This window comes from Fistularia commersonii, chromosome 3, assembly GCF_037954325.1.
Source record: "Fistularia commersonii isolate RoL2024-O1a breed Wild chromosome 3, RoL_Fcom_v1.0, whole genome shotgun sequence".
Lineage (NCBI taxonomy): Eukaryota > Metazoa > Chordata > Actinopteri > Syngnathiformes > Fistulariidae > Fistularia > Fistularia commersonii.
Genome location: NC_141286.1, coordinates 22740362 through 22759825, shown reverse-complemented (window position 1 = coordinate 22759825; position 19464 = coordinate 22740362). Strand labels below are relative to the sequence as shown.

The 19464-nt window shown below is 45.8% G+C and overlaps 1 protein-coding gene and 1 long non-coding RNA gene across 3 annotated transcripts; one reads left to right on the top strand and one right to left on the bottom strand.

Moving 5' to 3' along the window:
• The first annotated feature begins 11941 nt into the window (after positions 1-11941).
• fgf7 (fibroblast growth factor 7) lies at positions 11942-18502 on the top strand. 2 transcript variants are annotated; one of them, XM_086144215.1, is made up of 4 exons: positions 11942-12223; positions 12593-13186; positions 15729-15835; positions 16803-18502. In XM_086144215.1, the coding sequence occupies exons 2-4, from the start codon at positions 12901-12903 to the stop codon at positions 17016-17018; spliced, it is 609 nt and encodes a 202-aa protein (XP_086000341.1). In that variant the 5' UTR covers positions 11942-12223; positions 12593-12900; the 3' UTR covers positions 17019-18502. The 2 variants fall into 2 exon arrangements, with proteins under 2 accessions (XP_086000341.1, XP_086000340.1); XM_086144214.1 differs by lacking the exon at positions 11942-12223 and having other exon boundaries at positions 12311-13186.
• LOC147235877 (uncharacterized) lies at positions 12333-13539 on the bottom strand. Its single transcript, XR_015105944.1, has 2 exons — positions 13424-13539; positions 12333-12445 (listed from the first exon to the last, which is right to left on the bottom strand). It is a non-coding gene; the product is annotated as an uncharacterized LOC147235877 (long non-coding RNA).
• Positions 18503-19464: the final 962 nt, after the last annotated feature.

Here is a 19464-nt window from a genome sequence, read left to right as displayed (position 1 = left end):
GATCGTTACCTCTTATTAACTCTCCCTGATAAACATCTTGGTCTCATACAATATGATATGCCTTTTATGGAAATATTACATTTGATGTTCATTTTTGCAGTGTTTCTCGCTGTCGGATGCTAAGGGCAGGGAGAAAATGGCAACGACGATGAACAAATTTCCCCCAAAGGGTGCCTTCGACGTGCGGGGATTACCAGGTTTTAATGCAACGTGCACAGATTTCCTCTTCGTCCGCACCTCGGAGCCGGTCGTCCTAAATAAAGGAGAATGATCCTTATCGGAGAATCGCTCCGTCCTCGGTTATTGAAAGAGCTTTGTTTGGCTTGTCAGCTCATACATGCTAACACGTGCCCTTCACGGAATAAATGACCTTTGCGTGGTAAATCTACACCCAGCGCTTGAGAATTTCACGCAACACCTCTGGTTTTGCAATACTTTATAAAATACAAGGGCCGTCCACCTTTGAGCAGACAGAGATATCAGCTTTGGGACAAACTGCACATTTGTGAAATTGAGATAATGTGCCGGTACAACGGATTGACTTCATTATCTCCACCGGGGATTTCCTCTCGTGTTTATGTTTCTATTTGTTTTAATATCCTCCTCCAAAATAGGACCGATTTGCAAAAAATTTTTGCCAACGAGAGGAGACAGTTGTTAAATCTTTTATTATCATTAAAACTCCCTGTGGCGAGACCGCCGTCACTGCGACGCCCCTGCGACTGAGCGCTCGGATTGCGTTTTTGCTTTCGTTTATTGCAGCACTGGTGTGCGTCTGTAACTTTTACCCCCGCCGTCCTCGTGCATGATCGCAGGCCAACTCGGGATTACCCAATTAGCATCACATCGGCGGTGGATGATGTGTTGGTCTTCTTTGGTTGGAAGCGTTGCTATAGCTTAGCAACCTCTTTGGGGTGGTGGCTACCCTGCATCGCCCCTGCTAGCCTTCCACAGGCGATACACAGGAGCATTGCTAGCTTTGTAGCCAACAACGAATCCGCAAAGGTGGGTGTACGTACACGGGCAAACTTCGTCGGATTACCCGATGAGTGCAAGTGTAGCGGGTGGAGAGAGGGACATCACCATGGAGAACCACGATGTTAAGAGGTGTTGCTAGCCTGATAGCAGTTGGAGGTGTTGCTGTAGCTTAGCGACCTCTTTGGGGTGGTGGCTACCCTGCATCCACCCTGCTAGCCTTCCACAGGGGATACATGTGCACATTGGTAGCTTGTTAGCCAACAACGAATCTGCGAGGGTGCGCGTACATGCATCTTGAACTAGCTTGATAGCAGTCGGGGGTGCCGCCGACCCCCTGCATCTCAGCTAGCGTTCCACAGGCAATGTACGTGCGCTTAAGCATCGCATGAGACCGCTAACCCATACATCTTAAGAGGCAGTTAAACAGCGAAATTGTACCCCCTCCCTCCCCTTTTTAGTAAACTCTTTTGTCGGTCTCCAGTTTATCTTGCGGCCCACAAAGTGGGTCGTAACGCCACACAGCAGATAAACGGAAACAGATGTCGCCCACTTGTTTGTTTTGCTCGGAGCAGACAACAGCAGCACTTTGGTAATAAACAAGACCAGATCACAAAAGTTATTTCCTCTGACCGGTGGCCTGGACTCTCTCGCACGCGTGTTTCCTCGCGAAAAAAAAGCCTTCCCCTGCCGGACACCCCCGAAACACGTGCACACACAGCAAGCACGCAACGGGCGCTTCCCCGAAGACAACACCTGCTCGAATGCGATGTCCTACTTTGGTGCGTCTCTCTTCACGCCGCGGCAGATGGACGCTAATGGTTGTCAGACCCAGCTTGAGGAGAAAAGACGTTGCTACACTTGGAATTTAAGGTGGAAGGAGGGAAAGTTGGAAATGAGAGTCATTTAAGGCAGCAGAAAAAAAAAAAGTTAAAAATTGTTAAAAAAAAAATCTGACAACAGAGAAATGTTCTGATCGCTGTCCACATCAAGACATGTCCGTCCGGGAGACTTCCCGGTTTTCGGGGAAATATATCGCATAAATGTAAGCTTGACAATTTGTTTTTTTGTTTTTGAGAAAGCCTTTCTTGTGTGTGTGTGTATGTGTGTGTTGCATGCCTGGCGAATCCGTGAACTTGTCAGCCCTTTTGCAACAGAGGTTACAAAAATAAAAATGCAAAACACTGGCTTTTGTTAGCTTTTGTCATAACACATGACACAGACATTCCTCTCGGAAGCCAATGAGCAGTTGAGTGACTCAGTGTTATGGTTATGGTTCCACTAAAGCCAGTAGCTATGAGGAGCCTTCAGACGGATCCAGGACGAGCTTTGACTCAAAGGGAATTTTATTTGTCTTTTCGATAGGGAGACATGGATTAATTCTGCCGCGTCTATCTTGTCTGCTTATCATTTTCATTAATCAGTAATGTCAACGCTTGCGTGAGTGTGTGTGTGTGTGTGAGACCATCTTTGGTTTGGCCTCTTCTGCCGTCTATTAGTAGCAACTGCAAACAGCTCTATAACTCAAAGTGTTCCATAGAAGCAGTTCACTCGCTGTTTCTTTTTGTTTTTTTGGATTCGAAGATCGAACAATGCGCGATCCCTAACAAACAACGACGACTTTTTTTGTTTTCTCTCTCACAAAATATTCCACCGCCATGATAAAAGAGTGGAGACTCGGGAAAAAGATTGCCGAAGCTAATAGCTTATTACGTTCCCTGAACCATAATAGCAGGTTTCCTGCAGGGAAATTTTCCATCAATTACTCCCGTAATTTGTGCAGTTTGATCCTCATCATTCGGCTCTTTATGTGAACACGCAATGCGCCGAAGACATTGATGGAAAAACCCAACTACTGTCGAAACGCGGCATGCATTCTTCCTTTTTTTATTTTAAATGCCAATTATTTGGAACGCTACTCGAATCCTCTGACGGCCTTTTGCACACCGCTGGCCGTTTGGTTGCTCCTGTGTCCCGACTGAAGTCATGCCTGCGAAGCTTTCCAGCCGTGAACGGGTCTTAAGCTGTTTACACAGATCACGCCGAGGACACCTTATTCCTGCTGACAGTTAATCACAATCGACTAATACTCGGCTAATTTTTTTCAAATAAAACCAAAGTCTGGCTCCTTGGAGTCGGAGTATAGAAAGATGAACTCACAGGGATTGAATTTTGCAAATCCTGGAAGATGACTCGGCGCGGCAACTTTCATCCCTTGACTAGCACTATTCGGTATTTCTGATGCGGCGTAATTCCTGATATACATCCCCGATGACATACGTGATAATATTTGCAACCTGGGGTGGATGGATTATTCCTTGGCGCTGTAATTCCGTCTACTTTGATCGATCCACGCTTTAAGTAACGCAGATGCAAGCCGAATTGCAACCATTTGAATGTTAAAAGAGCTGTTATGTGTCTTCCAGGTACTCCAGATCTCCACACCTCCTTTTCACGAAGCCCTCTAGTGCTAAACCCCTGCCAGGTACATTAAGTGCCCCATTAATCCGAGCGCAGCCCAATGCATGGCTCTTTTCATGTGGCAAACAACCTTGGCGTCCTACGGCTGCAGCGGTGTTATTATGTCTGCACCCCTGCCGTGCAAAATACACGCACGCAAACATTTTATGGTTACGGCAGAACGTAAGTCTGCGCCTTGAAGAGCCATGGCATTTTATCTGCACGCTATTTACCGGTCCCTTTTCAAAAGACACTGCTTTAACACGTCTTGTCTTCTTCAGATTTTTACGGTGGACCATCTGACCATTTTTCTTGCAGTCTGTAATAATGCACATGTTCTTCACTTTGATGAGGGTGCACATTTTTGTTTTTTTTTTTCCTTTTTTTTTTCTTGAGGACATCGGGGTCTTTCACACTGTGGCGTCTATGTGAGTATTGTCAAATTGGAAAAATGATTTTGTACCACAAATATTCGATTCCCATGCCTTGTGAGGGACTCTCTAGGGTAAATTTTACGGCTATGAAATCAGTTGCAGCCAACCTCTTCCCCGCAAGTCGGTGGACAAAATATTGATCTAATTCTAAAAGTGAATTGATAGGCCATAAGTTGGGGTTACCATGGCGACCGGTCCCGCCGGGAACACGCTCATTCTGCTCAGCGATGCGGGCCCGTATTGAATGGGAGGGTCTTTCGCACACCTTGCTGTCGGACCTTCGGGGTGGTTGCTATAGCAACCGGAGTGCGTCCTCAAACACCAGTGTCACACAATTGTGTTCACATCCCCGTGTCTTTGACGGTTTGTTTTTTTTTTTACCCTGGAGATAAATTTGATAATAGGAACAAAATATATTTTTACACGTTTCATCTCCAGCATTTTACAGCTGGTGGAGCCACGAGAGGAGAAGCGAGAATTGACAGATAAAGGGAAACAGGCAGAGCAGACAACCGCCATGAGGGCACACGACGTGAAGGAAAACACAGAGAACGTACAGCAGAATCCGATTTTGAAAGTGACGGGACTTCAAAAATGACGCGGGACGAATCTTAAACAGCAACAAAGTCCAAGTTCTAGCGATAAATGTTATTTGCAGCCCTCGCCTCAGCAGTCAAACACGTATTAGCCTAATCAAATGGAAAGTCCGATTTGATGACATCGATAAGTTCTTGGTGCAGGAACGCCTGACTTATTCCCCTCTGGATGCAGGGCATGCGCTAACGATAACCATCGTAACGGCTCTGGTAATCGCTACTACTATTTTGGTCGAGTTAGCCAGTGCGGCCATCCAGAAAAGTGCAACTGGATGTCGTTCTGATTCCATCTGGCCGAGCCGGAGCGCCGACCGCGTCCAGCAGAGACCTCGGCAAAGAGCCCGACGGTGGACCCAAACTAATAATCTCCGGTCCTCGATCAAAGGGGCCAATGCGCATTTGCAAAACTGAAGCTCGCACTTGACAGCGTATTATCATCCGATGTCTCGGAGCACTTAAAATGTCACGAATCGGCTTCTCGCTAGGGAGAGCTTCTTCTCGGTGAAGGTACCACCCAACCTGAGAGATGGCCGGTACCCAACTCCCCTCCCAATGTTTTCCCAAACCGCTAGAACCGGCGAGCGGCTTTGGGGTTACGGCCGACGGAGGGCGGCGCTGTGCCAACGCGGGATAAGGAGAGGTGACCTTCAACTGGAGACCACCGCGCTTGGAAGGGCGACGGCTGTTGCGGGAGCAGAAGCTGGAGTCATTTGAAGGTGCGACGTGGGTTAGCGGTCACCGTCACTCGGGGGCGAAGAGCACCCTCAAGACTACGAGCAAAGGATGCATGTTCCAGCCCTCGAGTCGGGTCAAAACCACCCACGGCTTTGCAGCATCTGGTTTCCCAAAGCAACCAAAGAAAACACCCGCGCATGAAAGGGGTATAATTGATGTCCCAGCGGTGACAAAACTCAACCGAAGATTAATACCACAGCTGAAACCTCTGACAGCACTAAGTCATTCTTGTCTTTGGTCACAAAGGCGGTATTTATGACACACAAATGCATTGTCTAATAGGCGTCATGAAAGACGCCACGCACAAAACTGTCCGTTTCTACTGTATAATTAATACAGCTGGTCCCATTTCTCCATGCATTCACGCCCCGCTATTATAAATATGGCCTGAATCAGAGGCTCCTTTGTAAACCGCGCACCGTTTCTGAGCTCGAGGCGCTTATTTTAGAACGACTTTCTCATTTAAAGCCGTGCAGACCGTGTTGTCATAAGAAAGGATCTGCTTTTTCTGATACATGGACAGATATGGCCAGCAGTTAAGACCGTGATCCCTAACAGCTGTTCCTGCATTAGATGGGATCAGAGTATTCCCCCGACGATGGCGCACCGCGTTGATTCGCATTCTTGAACAAGGCCGATTACACCGGCCCTAATGCGGCGACACCGCCCGCGGCGTCGCGACATGTGTCCGGGCCGACATATCGGCCAACGTTCGCGCAAACATTCTCCGAAAAAATGTCTGTAAGATTTTATTTCCAGCATAAATAATTATGCAACCGTCGAAGCTGTATTTGTACTACCTGATATTAAATAGCCGTGCAGTCTTAAAAAAAAAAAAAAAATCCTTTAAAAAAGTTGCCGAATATCATCAGCTAGTATTTTCGCCGAAAAATCACATATCGCGACGGCTTAAGAGACAAATTCCCCGAACCTCGGAGCAGCAGGAGGACAGATGCTGCTGAAGCGTCGACCAGAGCCGCCGCCATGTGTCACCTTTTACAGCAACGACCCGGGGAAGAGAGACGCTTCAAAGAGCCGAGCAGCGAGCACGTGTGTGTGTGTGTGTGTGTGTGTGTGTGTGTGCGTGAGACACTGTGTATATGCGCGCTGTGTAAATAGACTCCGGCAACAGATGAAGCTCCACTCTTTGTGGACTACCCTAAATGGCAATTACGGCCCCGGACACAACGTCGTGGAATGTTATCGAATTAAATTTCCCGTACGAGTTGGTCGTTCCGCTATTTATTATGATGACGCCGTGCACGCCACATTTTGCCGGTGTGCTTGTGCAGGTAGAGGAGAGCCTCGGCATGCGAACGCTGATAGTTACGAACAAATCAGAGTTTTCGATCAAATTTTGAATCGACCTGCGGACGCACAAACAAACGATCCCACCGGCTTTTCGCGTTGCGGCATTGTAGCCTAGCGTAAGTCGCACTTGCTGCTCTCCGTTGGTTACATCGTTCATCGTTGTGTTTTCCTGTTATAAAGTTTTTTTTTGTGCTTTTTTTTTCAGTAACTTAGCAATCATTATGGCTCCAAAAAAGGTGCTAGCGCTAGTGGTGTTAAGAAGTTAAGAATTTGAAGCAGGGAATAATAGCTAAACGTTAGCGTGGTGTTCGCGTTACAGATCTCGCCAAACACTACAACACGGCTAAGTCAACCGTCTGTACAATCCTGACAAACAAAGATGCACTAAAGGTGGCGGATGTGGTTAAACGGGCGACTACGTTAACGATCAAAAGTAATTTTTAGTATGAATTAAGGAAAAACAGCTTGCTGGAGCGAGCATTAGCATTAGCATTAGCGAGAAGGAAACATTGACTGATAGTGGTGGCAAGAAGAGAAAGAACGCCAGAAACCCAGTATAGCTATCTTTAATGCCTTTCTTTATTTTTTCCACAAATAAATTCCGTAAAAAAAATTCAAGAGCATGCAGTATGTGTCTTGGGGCTGGAGAACGGATCGATGAGATATACATTGAATTCAATCTGAAACTTTGGTTCAGTTTGTGAACATTTCGGTTTGCGAAAGGAGCCAAACTACAGTTTTGTTTTTTTTTTTTCCGAGCCCGAAAGGCCACCTGCCGCAGCTTCACGCTAGAACAGGAATTACTTCTGGCCGCGCATTTAAACCTCAATGGACCCTTGCTTTTACTGGCATCTCCTGTTGTCTCGACTTTTTCCGAGCACTTTTGTAAATTGTTATAAAGAGCCGATGCTTCGTAAACAATGCCTCTCTGTGAACCTCGAAAAAGGAAAATCAAACTGAATTTCCGCGCCGAGCCGAAACTCGAGCACCTCCCTCCGACCAGGTGCTCGGCACTTTGAAAACCTGTCTTTGAAAAATAAAAATAAAAAACGTGGACATCTCGGAGGTCACCCCGATCATCGCGGCCTGTCCCGCTTCCTTTCCCCGCGCCCGACAGAAATATTGCCTCGTTGATTTACCGCTCTGTTTAATCCCGGGAGGTGTTAGTGCGAGGAGAGACCTGGAGTTTATGACAGTTTCCACTGTTGCTGCGAAACATCTGCAGGTCCGCATCAAACTCACTAAAAGCATTCCTAGAGAGAGAAGAGTCTTTTTGTGCGCGTGTGCGTGCGCGCTCGCCGGCTCGTCTTCTAGCGATGTAGCCGCATTTATGCTCGGAGAATGGATTATGTCTAAGGTCAATCTATTCTTAGCGCTGTTTTAGACTGTTTGGGTCTCGCTCTTGCTCTCCGAATTCCATGGTAATTGGGGATCTCTAAGGGATCGAGGTTCACAACACTCGCGGCGGCTATAAATAACGGCGGCGGGCGAACACGTGCACCCCCGCGGACATCGCGATAACGACAAGGACACTGGGGGGGGGCGGCGGATCCCCTTCGGAAAAACAGAAGTCTTTCGGCCCCTCCCGAGGAATCCCACCGACAAGGGCGTTTTAGGTGAAAATAAGAAGGAAAATGGTGACGTTACTTCGATGTGGAGCGTTTCCGTCCTGGGATCGGCCTCAGGAGACACATGTGGATGTGATTTTTGTAATGGACGCACAATTGACCGCTTCTCCTTTGCTTCTAACGCGAGGGATCGATGTCACTTCCTGGCTGGGCGGCGTCGCCCGCTGTTTCCGCAGCCAGACCAAAACACACCGAAAATTGTTAATTTTTTTTTTAAAGCCTTGTTTGTTTTGGGTTTTTAGTTTTTTTTTTCTTTCTTTTCGGCCAGCGCTTCAAAACTGTTTCGTCAGGTCTGGGAATTAACAGGGAATAAAGAACATGCTTTTCTATTCCTTATTCAGTAAAAGAAGGGAAAAGGTGTAGGAGACTAAAAATATACATATATACATATACTATAGATAGATAGATGGATAGATAGATAGATAGATAGATAGATAGATAGATAGATAGATAGATAGATAGATAGATAGATAGATAGATAGATAGATAGATAGATAGATAGATAGATAGATAGATAGATAGATAGATAGATAGATAGATAGATAGATAGATAGATGGATAGATAGATAGATAGATAGAGCTTTGGAATTCTTCTGGCAGAGCATTTTTCCAATCTGTCAAATGGAATAAAAAGGTGATTTGAGTTGTGTTGCATTGCGTTGCGTTGTGTTGTGTTGTGTTGTGTTGTGTTGTGTTGCTCTGACGGCAGGTACGGCTCCACCAGAAGCGCACAGCCGCTACTCCGCTTGTCTTGGATCGGAGAAATAAGAAAGGCCTGCAGGCCTCGCTGTCGCAATCACCTCTTTAAAAAAAAGCTTTCACGTGGGGAAGCGGCTCTGCCCCCCATTTCCAACCCCGCTGATTTATAGCTTTGCGTGTTCGCGTTGCTTGGTTTGGCTTAACCGCAGAACAATAACAGCGGGGGGAAAGAGTACTCGGCGCTCCCTCAAGGTGACAACGCGAGCCAGCGTCGCTCCGGCGGGGATTCGTAGAGCCGTCCAGAGCGCTCACCTGTCGTTCACAGCGTGACGCCGCAGAATCCCCCGCCGATTAAAAATAAACAGAAAGTACCCCGAATGATCCGATCACATCTCGAAACCGCGATCCGTCCGCCCCCGCACACCTCAGGAGACCGTTTGCGATCGACCCCTCCGGCCCTCGCCGCTTATTTTGACAGAACTTCCCCGAGCCTCGTCTGCAAGAGATTAATCGAAAAAAGCCCTCGGTCCGGACGAACCCCCCTGGTCGTCCGAGACGTTTGCCGCAGCTGAAATATCACAACCCGTGGCGGATTGATTATTTACGCCCTGTCGTTGTTGGGGTTGCAAACCTGTGGGCCGATGCGTGCGCTCTGTCCGCGCCGTCGGGCGATCCGGTCCGCAACCATGACCCGCGTATCTCGATTTTACGCGTCGCTTTCGTACTTGGAGCCGCTTCCGTCACGCCGACAATCCGTCCATCCTATCTTCAGCGGGGAGACCTGCAGCGCAACACGTCAGCGGGGAGGCGTGTTGACCTGATGCCCCCCGAGCCGCCTCGAGGAGCCGAGCTCCTCAAACTATCTCTGACGTTAAAGGTCGTCTCGGATTCGCCGGGACGAACTTTATCGGCCTGCCCTGACACTGCTCATATGGAGAAAAAAATTTAAAAAAAAAAAAAAAAAATTATTTTTTTTGTTGTTTTTTTGTTTTTTTTTTAATAAATTTAGCAATACAGGAAGGGACTACTATATATACATAAACGTATGTATGTATATACACATGTATGTTTGTGTGTGTATACTTCTTTATCTGTACAGTTTAATGCAAAAAACAGTCATTGAGTAATAACAGTTGCAGGTGAGTAAATACAAATAAGATGTCATTTTTACATATATATATATCATTGAAAAACTTGTGGTCTCGTGAAACATCCATGATATATAATTGTATCTTAATTGCATTTTCTCACCTGCTATTGGATGGTATTACTTAATAACGGTTGTTTGCTCTAAACTGTGCAGATAACCCCGCTGCTGAGTTCAAATTCAAATAACATATTTTCCTACATTTCAGTTTTTCAGGTTTTTATGCTGTTAAATCATCCTTTCATGTCAGTACGGGTAGATTGTATCTGCGTGCACTTTATACTTCATAGTTTAGTGTTAATTTGTTTCTTGTGCACTGTACTGTTAATATGCACTACTAATTTGTCAATCTCACCATGAGAAAGTGAGAAATATCTTCTCGATTCCTCTGCATGACTCGTACTTGTGGAGAAAATGACAACAACTTTGACGATAATGGATTAAAAATCCGGATTTTTAATATTGCGAATCAAAAACCCAGATTTTTAATGCACGATTCACTATGAAAATTGCAGATTTTTTGCTACACCTCTGATTTTTGCGGGTATAAATGTATTTTTATATTTTATCATTTCAATTATTTTAACAATAAAAAAAAGCTTTTTCTTGGGCGGCGACCAATCAGCAATGTAGTGTTCTGTATCCTGAGCTCTGATTGGCTCGGCGACCAGAGCATCATTCTCCGCACCTCCTGCACGTAGCAGGAGGTGCCTCCAGACGCCACATCAATGTCACAATTGTTTATAAGAGTATGGGAAAGGATGATAAGAATGTCATAAAAATTTAAAATAATTAAAAATGATAAAACAAAATTATAGTTGCTACTTTGCAGGGGACTGCTGTATAAGTAATATAAGATGTACTTTATTGATCCCCATCGGGCAAATTCTTTTGTCACAGCAGCGTAACTATGACAATATCAACAAATATGAGTATAAATATAGATAAAAAGGACGATTAAAAGACAAGATATGAATTTAAATTAATGTGTCAGGTCTGTGAGTGACAGTTAACAGACCAGGTCATTACAATCCACACTTTAAGCTTTGAAATCAATAAAAATGATCAAATAAAAATATAGTTGCTGCATGTAAAGGATAAGATATACTTTATCGTCTTTAGTCAGAGCGGCGCAACAATGACAATATCAATAAATATGAGTATAAATATAAATAAAAGAGACGATTAAAAGATGAAAAGATATGAGCTTAAATCAGGAAGAAGTTGTCGTCTCAGGTCTGTGACTGACAGCTAACAGACCAGATCTTTACAGCCTACACTTAAAAGATGAGAAAGAGACCAGAAGTCTCTCTCTCTTTCTCTCTCTCTCTCTTTCCCTTTCTCGGCGGCCCTGCAGCCCTGACCTCTCCTCCCCCCCGGGGGGGTGCAGGGTGGGTTGGAGGGGGGGATAGCGTGTCATTCGGGGGGCCCATAAAAACTTTTGAAGTAGGGAGTCCAAGGAAAGGCCAGGTATGTAAGGCAATAAATTGTGACTTTCAAGACAAACACAGAAAGCGAGAGAGTGCAAGACCCCTGACACGGAGATGACTGGCTCGGAGCGGCTATGTCTTCTGTTTTTCTCTCCGCGGATGGATACCTGCCAGGGAGAATTTATTGCTTCCCCCTCTATTGGGAGCTCGATAATAGCGACCCAAAAAAAAAAAAAAAAAAGAAATCCGCAACGTTCTTTGAAGTGATCCCGCGTTCGAAAATGAAAGGGGGAGAAATTCCTCGCGCCGTTGTCACGGCAGAAAATATTTCAAGCGTTACTTAAACGTGGAAGAAGAAAAAAAAAAAAAAAAAAAGCAGCAGAGAGGTGAAGTTTATAAGAGCGACCGTGCATGCAAATGATCTCAGAAGGACTCTGTGGGAGTTTACAGCTCCCTCTCATGTCTGGCCAGTGAGCGACAGCGCGAACCAGACAGAGGGTGTTTTCCTCCCCCCCCCTCCCCCAACTCCCCTCCGCTTCCCCTCGCCTCCCCCGCAACCCCGAATCTCGGCCAGGGACAGCTGACTGGTCGGGATCTAATTGCTCTCAAGTGAGGTCAGCGGGAGGCATTTATCTGAGCGGCGTGCCGAGCGGCGGCGGAAGATGCGAGCCGTCGGCCGGGCCGGAATGAGGCAGGCATCCCTGGGAATCCCGCGGCCGAAGCTGTGAAGCTGCTCGGATCAGGAGTCCGGCCAGGGGGGGCGGGAGGGAGGAACCCGCATCTCGGCCGGTCGTCTCCGCCGTCCCACGTAAGTCCCCTCGTCTTATTTTCAAAACGTTGGCCGTCGTCGCCGCAGACTAATTGGAGTTCCGACGCCGCCGACATTTCACTCGGTGTTGAAGCGATTTAACAAAAAAAAAAAAAAAAAAAAAAAAAAAAAAAAAAGGCGCTTACCTGTCGGCAACTTTTGACGTATCGCAGAGAAAACCAGAAGCTTCTGCCCGGCGTTTGAAGACGTATAGGATTTCTACTGTAAGATAATAGACGGGGAAGGCGGCGATATTTTCCCGGTGGCTTTTAGAATATTCTGAATTGTAACTATTCTTGTGAGCATGATTTTCTTCCCAACTGCATTAGCCGGACTTTTTTTCTTTCTTTGATTTTTTTCCCTTCATAGTGACGCCCCGCATATTTCCTGATGTGGATTATGACATCCTTTGACAGACTGCGGTCTAGAGAGGATGGAGCAGTCAATGCAATCAGTCACTGAGGACTAAAAAACCTCCTCTTCTTCAGACCGGCATCCAGCCTTATCTAACCCCGGCCAGCTTCAGACCCCCCCGTCCCCTCTCCCGGCTGGAAGAAGTGGGAATCAGAGTTTCCCCACGCAAATGTCAGGGTTCAGAGGGTCGCTGGGCTGAGGGCTAGCTCCCAGATCTCACGTTTCAGAATGGTGTCCACCGATCCCCACCGCATTGTACGATAATGCGCAGATGGACGCCGTCATGGAACGTTCAGAATGTGTTCTCGGGAATGTACCTGCATGCCGTCTTCCTGTTCAGCAGTGTGTGTGTGGTCTACAGTGACTGCACTCCAGAGCAACTTGCCGCTATCATGAACTGCACGGGACACGAGCGTCAGACCAGGAACTATGACTACATGGAAGGGGGCGACGTGCGCATCCGGCAGCTGTTCAGCCGAACCCAGTGGTTCTTAACAATAGACGAAAACGGAAACATCAATGGGACGCAAGATCCGACCAACTGTTACAGTAAGGACGCTTTTTTTTTTTTTTTTCTTCTTTTTTTTTTCTTTCGGAAACGGGGTTCTCGGATTCCCACGCCTTCGTCGGGCCGGCGCCGGGTGACGGGAACAAGCGGGAGCTGTTATTGCGCGGTTTAACGACAGCGTTAAAGGGGTCACGCCGAGCAGGTGGAGGCTCCGGCTTCGAAAAACAGCCCTAATAAAGACGTCCTTAGCGGGAGGGTGGAGGGCGGTTGAGACTTACTTGTCATTTCTGGGATTTACTTCGAATGATTGGTGGATCGGGGATTTGGCGCTGATCGATATCGTGCGCGGATATAGACGGCGCTCCCAACTATCCCCCGTCAATGCCTGTTCATTTTGGCTCGATTCGGAAATCGTAATTTATCACCCGATGTTCTTAAATTGTTGTTTCGGAGCCAAGGTTTTCTTTTTCCTTTTTTTTTTTTTTTTTTTTTTTAAGGACTACTGTAAGTCTGCCCTGTCAGGCCGAAGATGTTTTAGTAGTTATCGCTTCCTCCGATCTGACCGCGCAGCTGTAGCTGGAATGTTGGCACGCTAGAGACGAGGCCCGAGACTGGCTGCAGGAGATGATTGGCGGCGAGAGGAGGAGGGAATAAATGAAACGCCCTCATGTGCGCTGACAATAACAATCACAGAGCACGCGAAAAACCGGAGGGCGCAGCGGGGGGTGCGAATATTATATATGTGATCTGAGAGCCATTGCAGAGGAGCGTTTTATTCCAAGAACAAATCTTGGAATCAGAAGCGTAGAGCGTTGTTTCTAGGCTTCGTTGTTTCTATTTAAAACTGCGGATTTTCATAAAAATATGCGCAAGGAAGTCGCTGCTTGCAGATAGAGCGAATTCCGTGAACTGGGAGCTTTATATAAATGGATATAAATAAAATGAAACTGCAAAATCATAACTCACAGAGGTTTTATTGCAACCGGATAAGCCTCAGGAGTATAAAAGATTTCCAAGGGGGCTTTGGGTTTAAGCTGAGAGCGTTTGAGTTTAAGAGCGGGGTTGTCGGGGTTCACGCCTCGGCCTGCGCATCTGCAGCATCGCGGCTGAAAACGAGTCCACGCCGCCGGATAAATAAACCACCTTGAGGTTTCAGACGTGAGACACCGGACGTTCGGTAAACACAAACCTGGAGCACCGGGGAAAAGTAAAGATGGGGGTTAATGTGGGGATTCCGAAGCATCCGGGCGAAGGATTCCCCCCGAAAGGTCTTTGCCGGATTCAAAATCCCTGATTTGAAAATTCGGGATTTGGGATCTTTGCTTTAAGGCCTGCGACGCATTCACAGAATTGCAAAAACAAATAAGGATATCTGAATATCCCCAGACTTGGATTCAATCGGAGAACAACATCCTTATACAATGGAGTTTTCCGATGGACCGCAATTGATTTTTAGACATTAAATAAAGCAAAAATGAGACGGCATAGCCTGTTTTAACACTAAATAAGTAAAAGTAGAATTTAAAAAAAAAATGATTAAAAAATCTACAAATGATTCCCAGGGGCCGAGCTTTTATTTTATTTTATGTATTTATTTGTTGATTTATTTTTATTTATTTAGATATGGGAGAAAATACGGAAGGAGAAGGGGTAAACTCAATACGAGGGCACGGTGAAAAGGGGGCAGTCACAGCCAGTCAAATAGCACAAGCGGAGCATAAACAACATTCCAAGATTGGGAGTCCGTCATCTGTTTGTGATCTGGAAAACACTGAAATGCGGCGTGCACTGTGTCAGCCCTGAGACGGCTCAAGAAAAGGTCTTTCCCTCTTTCCTCTCCTCCGTCGAGCGGAAGAATTCCTGCAGTTTGTGTCAATTAAGAGGAATTATTCATATTCTCTCAAAGACAAAAACTAATTCACGCCAGCTTCTTAACCAACATGCAGGCACATGGTTGTTTGTGCCGCGGAAGAGAAGCTAATATTCCGGTCCGGGGATAAATACCACGCACGATTAATCTGCACCCTCACGAGAGAGGCTATTTTGTTTTTATTGATAAATATCACAGGAGACGTCATCTGAGCGTTTGCATTAGAAGATGGAATCGGTGACATCCCATCCGGACAGCAACCACACGCTCTTTTCCGGTGCCTTTTTTTATTCGCGTGTATCACGGAGATAAATTCCGAATTAGCTCCTCGGCCTGTAGAACCGGAGGGAGTGAAACGCAAAACAGAAATGTTTGTGCTCTCCCACAGATTTAAAGGGCATGCCTAAAATGTAGCGTGCAAAGCACATTTAAGGAAGCACATCCCTCGCCCCCGCCCCCCTCCGGGGGCCCGAGCCGTACTCTGTCTCCAATATCTGCAATGGCACGGGCCGCGGTTTGCGTAACGGCCAAGCGGGCCCGGTTAACAAGCTTGAAAAAAGCCAGAGAGACCACTGACTGATGGAGCACAGGAGCTTGTTGATGGAGATGAATGTCCGGACGGGGGTTCGCGTGGAGGGAAGGGGGGCGTACGGACAGACGTTGGGTGTCCTGACTTCCGTGCGTCTCTCTTTTTTTTTTTTTCCCCCCGACAGGCATCCTGGAGATCAGGACGGTGTCCGAGGGCGGCATCCTGGCCATCAAGGGCGTCAAGAGTCAGTACTACATCTCCATGAATAAGGTCGGACTCCTGCAGGGCAAGGTAATTCCTCCGGCGTGGGGAAAAAAATAAAGAAAAAGAAGTACCGTATTTTCCGCACTATCAGGCGCACCTAAAAGCCTTTAATTCTCTCAAAAACCAAAAGTGCGCCTTATAATCCAATGCGCCTTATACATGGATCAATGTTGGTTAATTATGGCTTCCGCAGTCAGGGGGCGCTGTAGAAGTAGCAGAGGTAAAAACAGTAAAGGGGAATTCCAGTCCCACACCACTTCAAGACCCCAAAATGGCACCTTTCAAGAGACAGCTTGCGACGCAGAGTTCAAACTCAAGGCGATCAGTCAGACGGTAGAACACGGGAATAGAGCGGCAGCCAGAGAATTCAACATTAACGAATCAATCATAAGGAAGTGGAGGAAGCGACAAGATGACCTGCGCCAAGAAAAGAAGACTAAACTGAGTTTCTGGGGAAACAAAGCGAGACGGCCACAGCTGGAGGGCAAACTGGAACAGTGGGTTGTTGAACAGAGTCACTATTCCAATGAAGGCAACAGCACTAGCTAGCAACATGAACATCAATGAATGCTTTCGTTTTATGAAACGCTTTGAATTGTAACAAATGGAGTTGGTAAACATTGTTTTCAACGAAGGCGGCCCAAATACCGGTAAGAGCTACCGGTACGTATGGTACCCTATTGTGAATGCACTAACTTTTTTTGGGATTGAACGGAGTAGTCAGAACGTTTGTTCCTATTCCATTAATGAAGTTTGATTTACTTATCTGACTGTTTTGTTGACATTCCCTTTCACGGAGCTTCATCTAGTAGATGCATAACACAACCCCAGCCACTACGGTACTTTCTATTCTATGCGCCTTATAATGCAGTGCGCCTTATAGTGCGGAAAATACGGTAACTCGGCCGGCTGCAATGGAGATAGCGAGCTAAGATATCCTTTTCAGTGATGACAAATGACATCATTGCTATTTCTCTCCGATGCCCCCCCGCAGAGGTTCTACAGCGATAGCTGCAACTTCAAGGAGATCTTCCTAGAAAACTACTTCAACGCCTACTCCTCGACAAAGTGGACTAAAAACGGCAAGGAGATGTTCATAGCGCTGTCGCAGAAGGGGAGGCCGCTACGGGGGAGGAAGACCAGGCGGGAGCACGTAGCATCTCACTTCATCCCGATGAAATGCAGGGAGGAGAGGCGGGCGACGGAGTGACCAGGAAGACTCGTGCGCGATCTCGCTTCTTTACGTTCGTAGGCAAAAATGCAAAAAAAAAAAAAAAAAAAAAAAAACATCGCCGCCATCGCGCTCCGCTCTTCTCTTCTCAGACACGTGAAAAAAAAAAGCTTAAACGGCTCAAACTGGCACACAGTTCAACTCGATGTTATTGTTATTATAAGTCTAAATATATTTCAATATATACATTTAAGTTTGTGTTTTTCATATGATCTGCCACCTGGCACGCCGGAGTGGAAACGCCGAAGATGGGCTGAAGCAAGCTGGACTTGTCTTTTTTTTTTTTTTTTGTTACAGTTACAAGCATTTGAAGTATTCAACGGGGGGAAAAAAGAGATTTTAAGTTCGCCGCCAGCAGTTTGAATGAAGTGTTTGGTACGTAGCGTGATCCGTCTGCCCTCGCCCCGGCACCATGGACCGACCGTGACCGCCCACCGATTCCGTCGTCATAATCGCGACGGGACGTTGATGCCACGAAATATTCTGCTGCTAAAAAAAAAAAAAAAAAAGAAAAAAAAAAACAATATATCCAGAGGGCGATGCTGTGAAGTCAAATGTTCTTATCACCGTTTCTAAATGCCGCAGCGCTTTATCGTTCACGATTTTGGAGGCCGTGTCGGACCCGCGGTCCTCGTGTGACTAAACGGTCCAAACTCCAAGCTGTGCTGGTTGTGTCTAAAATTCTCATTTCCCTTTTTTTTTTTTTGCTTGTCTTTTCCTGAATCAGATTAAGAGATGTTTTGTCTGAACCTCACCGAGTTACAGCTGAGAGGCCCGTATCAATAGAAAATATGGGGGATTCGTGTTATCAGAGCTTCATCCTCACAAGAAGAAGTTCCCGGGTTTCAATACGAACTTTTCTGCGTGGGTTTCCTCTGGGCTCTCCGTTTTCTGTCCAAAAAACATGCATTGTAGACCCTAAAATGATGGACTGGCGACCGCGCCTTTTGGCCAATCACAGCCGGGAACCCCCCTCCCGATCCCCGCGTGCAGGATAAGCAGTAGAGAATATGAATGCATGAATGAGGATACGTCAGACATTTCGGGACAGCTGGAGACTTTTATACCGTGCCTCCCTGAACACTAAAGTCCGATCCACCACGGACGACTTGCAGGATGATGGAGGTAAATCAAAACGGCCCGAAGGATCCCAGCCCCGGGATTTCACAAGCTTTACGTCGACTTCACACTCCCTGCAGGTGGCAAACCCCTTCGAAAGAGCTGATTTCATCTGCAGCGTTACTGACGTAAAGTTGGACAGAATGCGTCTTCCTGAGACATACCGACAGGAAGTCATACTTTTTTTTCGCATTTCAAAAATCTATATAATTCATTGCATTATTACTGATTTGGAAGAAGTTTTTATCTTTAACACATTTAAACTGTCGAGGTATTTTTTTATTTCAATGTACTGCAAGGTTTTGAACTAACACCATTAAAAAGGGAAGTGGTTTGCCATTGAACTGCATGTTGTCGATTCTGAGCCGAACTCCAAGACGTCCTCCGGCTTCTTTTAAATCGAAAGGCAAAAATAAACAATGGACCAAAACGGCCGCTCACACCAAACTGCGGTGAACTTCGAGCCCGACGTTTTCGCTCGCATCGCCAAGTGGTCGCCGGCAGGAATGCCACGATGCTGCCCTCCGGCAAACAAACAAAATAATGACCTGACATGAAAATTACAAACGTGTCTTCCTTGCGGTGGCGGAGGGAACCCAAGGATGGTGTTTGGACGGCGCTTGGTAAACTTTTGTACGCTCAACGTGGTCGCCATGTCAATCATTAGAAGAGGTCACTCCGCACCAGATGCTCCTTTTGTGTTGTCGTAAATTATAAATATTTCTACATGGCCGATCTCAAGCAGTCCGTGCCTTCACGGAGAATCCAAGTATTTCTGAAGTTTTAACAAGACATGGGTGGACAGGGGCGACATAAGGTCATTTTATGCCCGTTAGACACATGTGGTGAAGAATTAGCATTGTAGCATTTAATATTATTATTATTATTATCACGTATCATTAACCTACATATTATTTCCAGTATAATTAAGTAGTTACTTATAGTATACAATCATATTGTTTTCATATTAATATTAATTAATGATAATATTTTTAGTATTTGATTGACATCATCATCATTAGCAATAAAATATTATCTTTGTTGCCATCATCAATATAATTATTGTCAAGATAGTATATTATAATGGTTAATATTATCATTATTATTATCATCATCATTATTATCAGAATGTCATTGTTATGATATTATTATCACTAGTGGAATTACATCAGTATTTTTACTATTATTGTTGTTAATATCATTATTTAATAAAGACAAATACAGACTAATTTAATTCCTATTTTTTTGTTTGTTTTTTTTTTCTTAAATAGAGGATGTAAATCAATGAAAAACATCCAGAGGATAG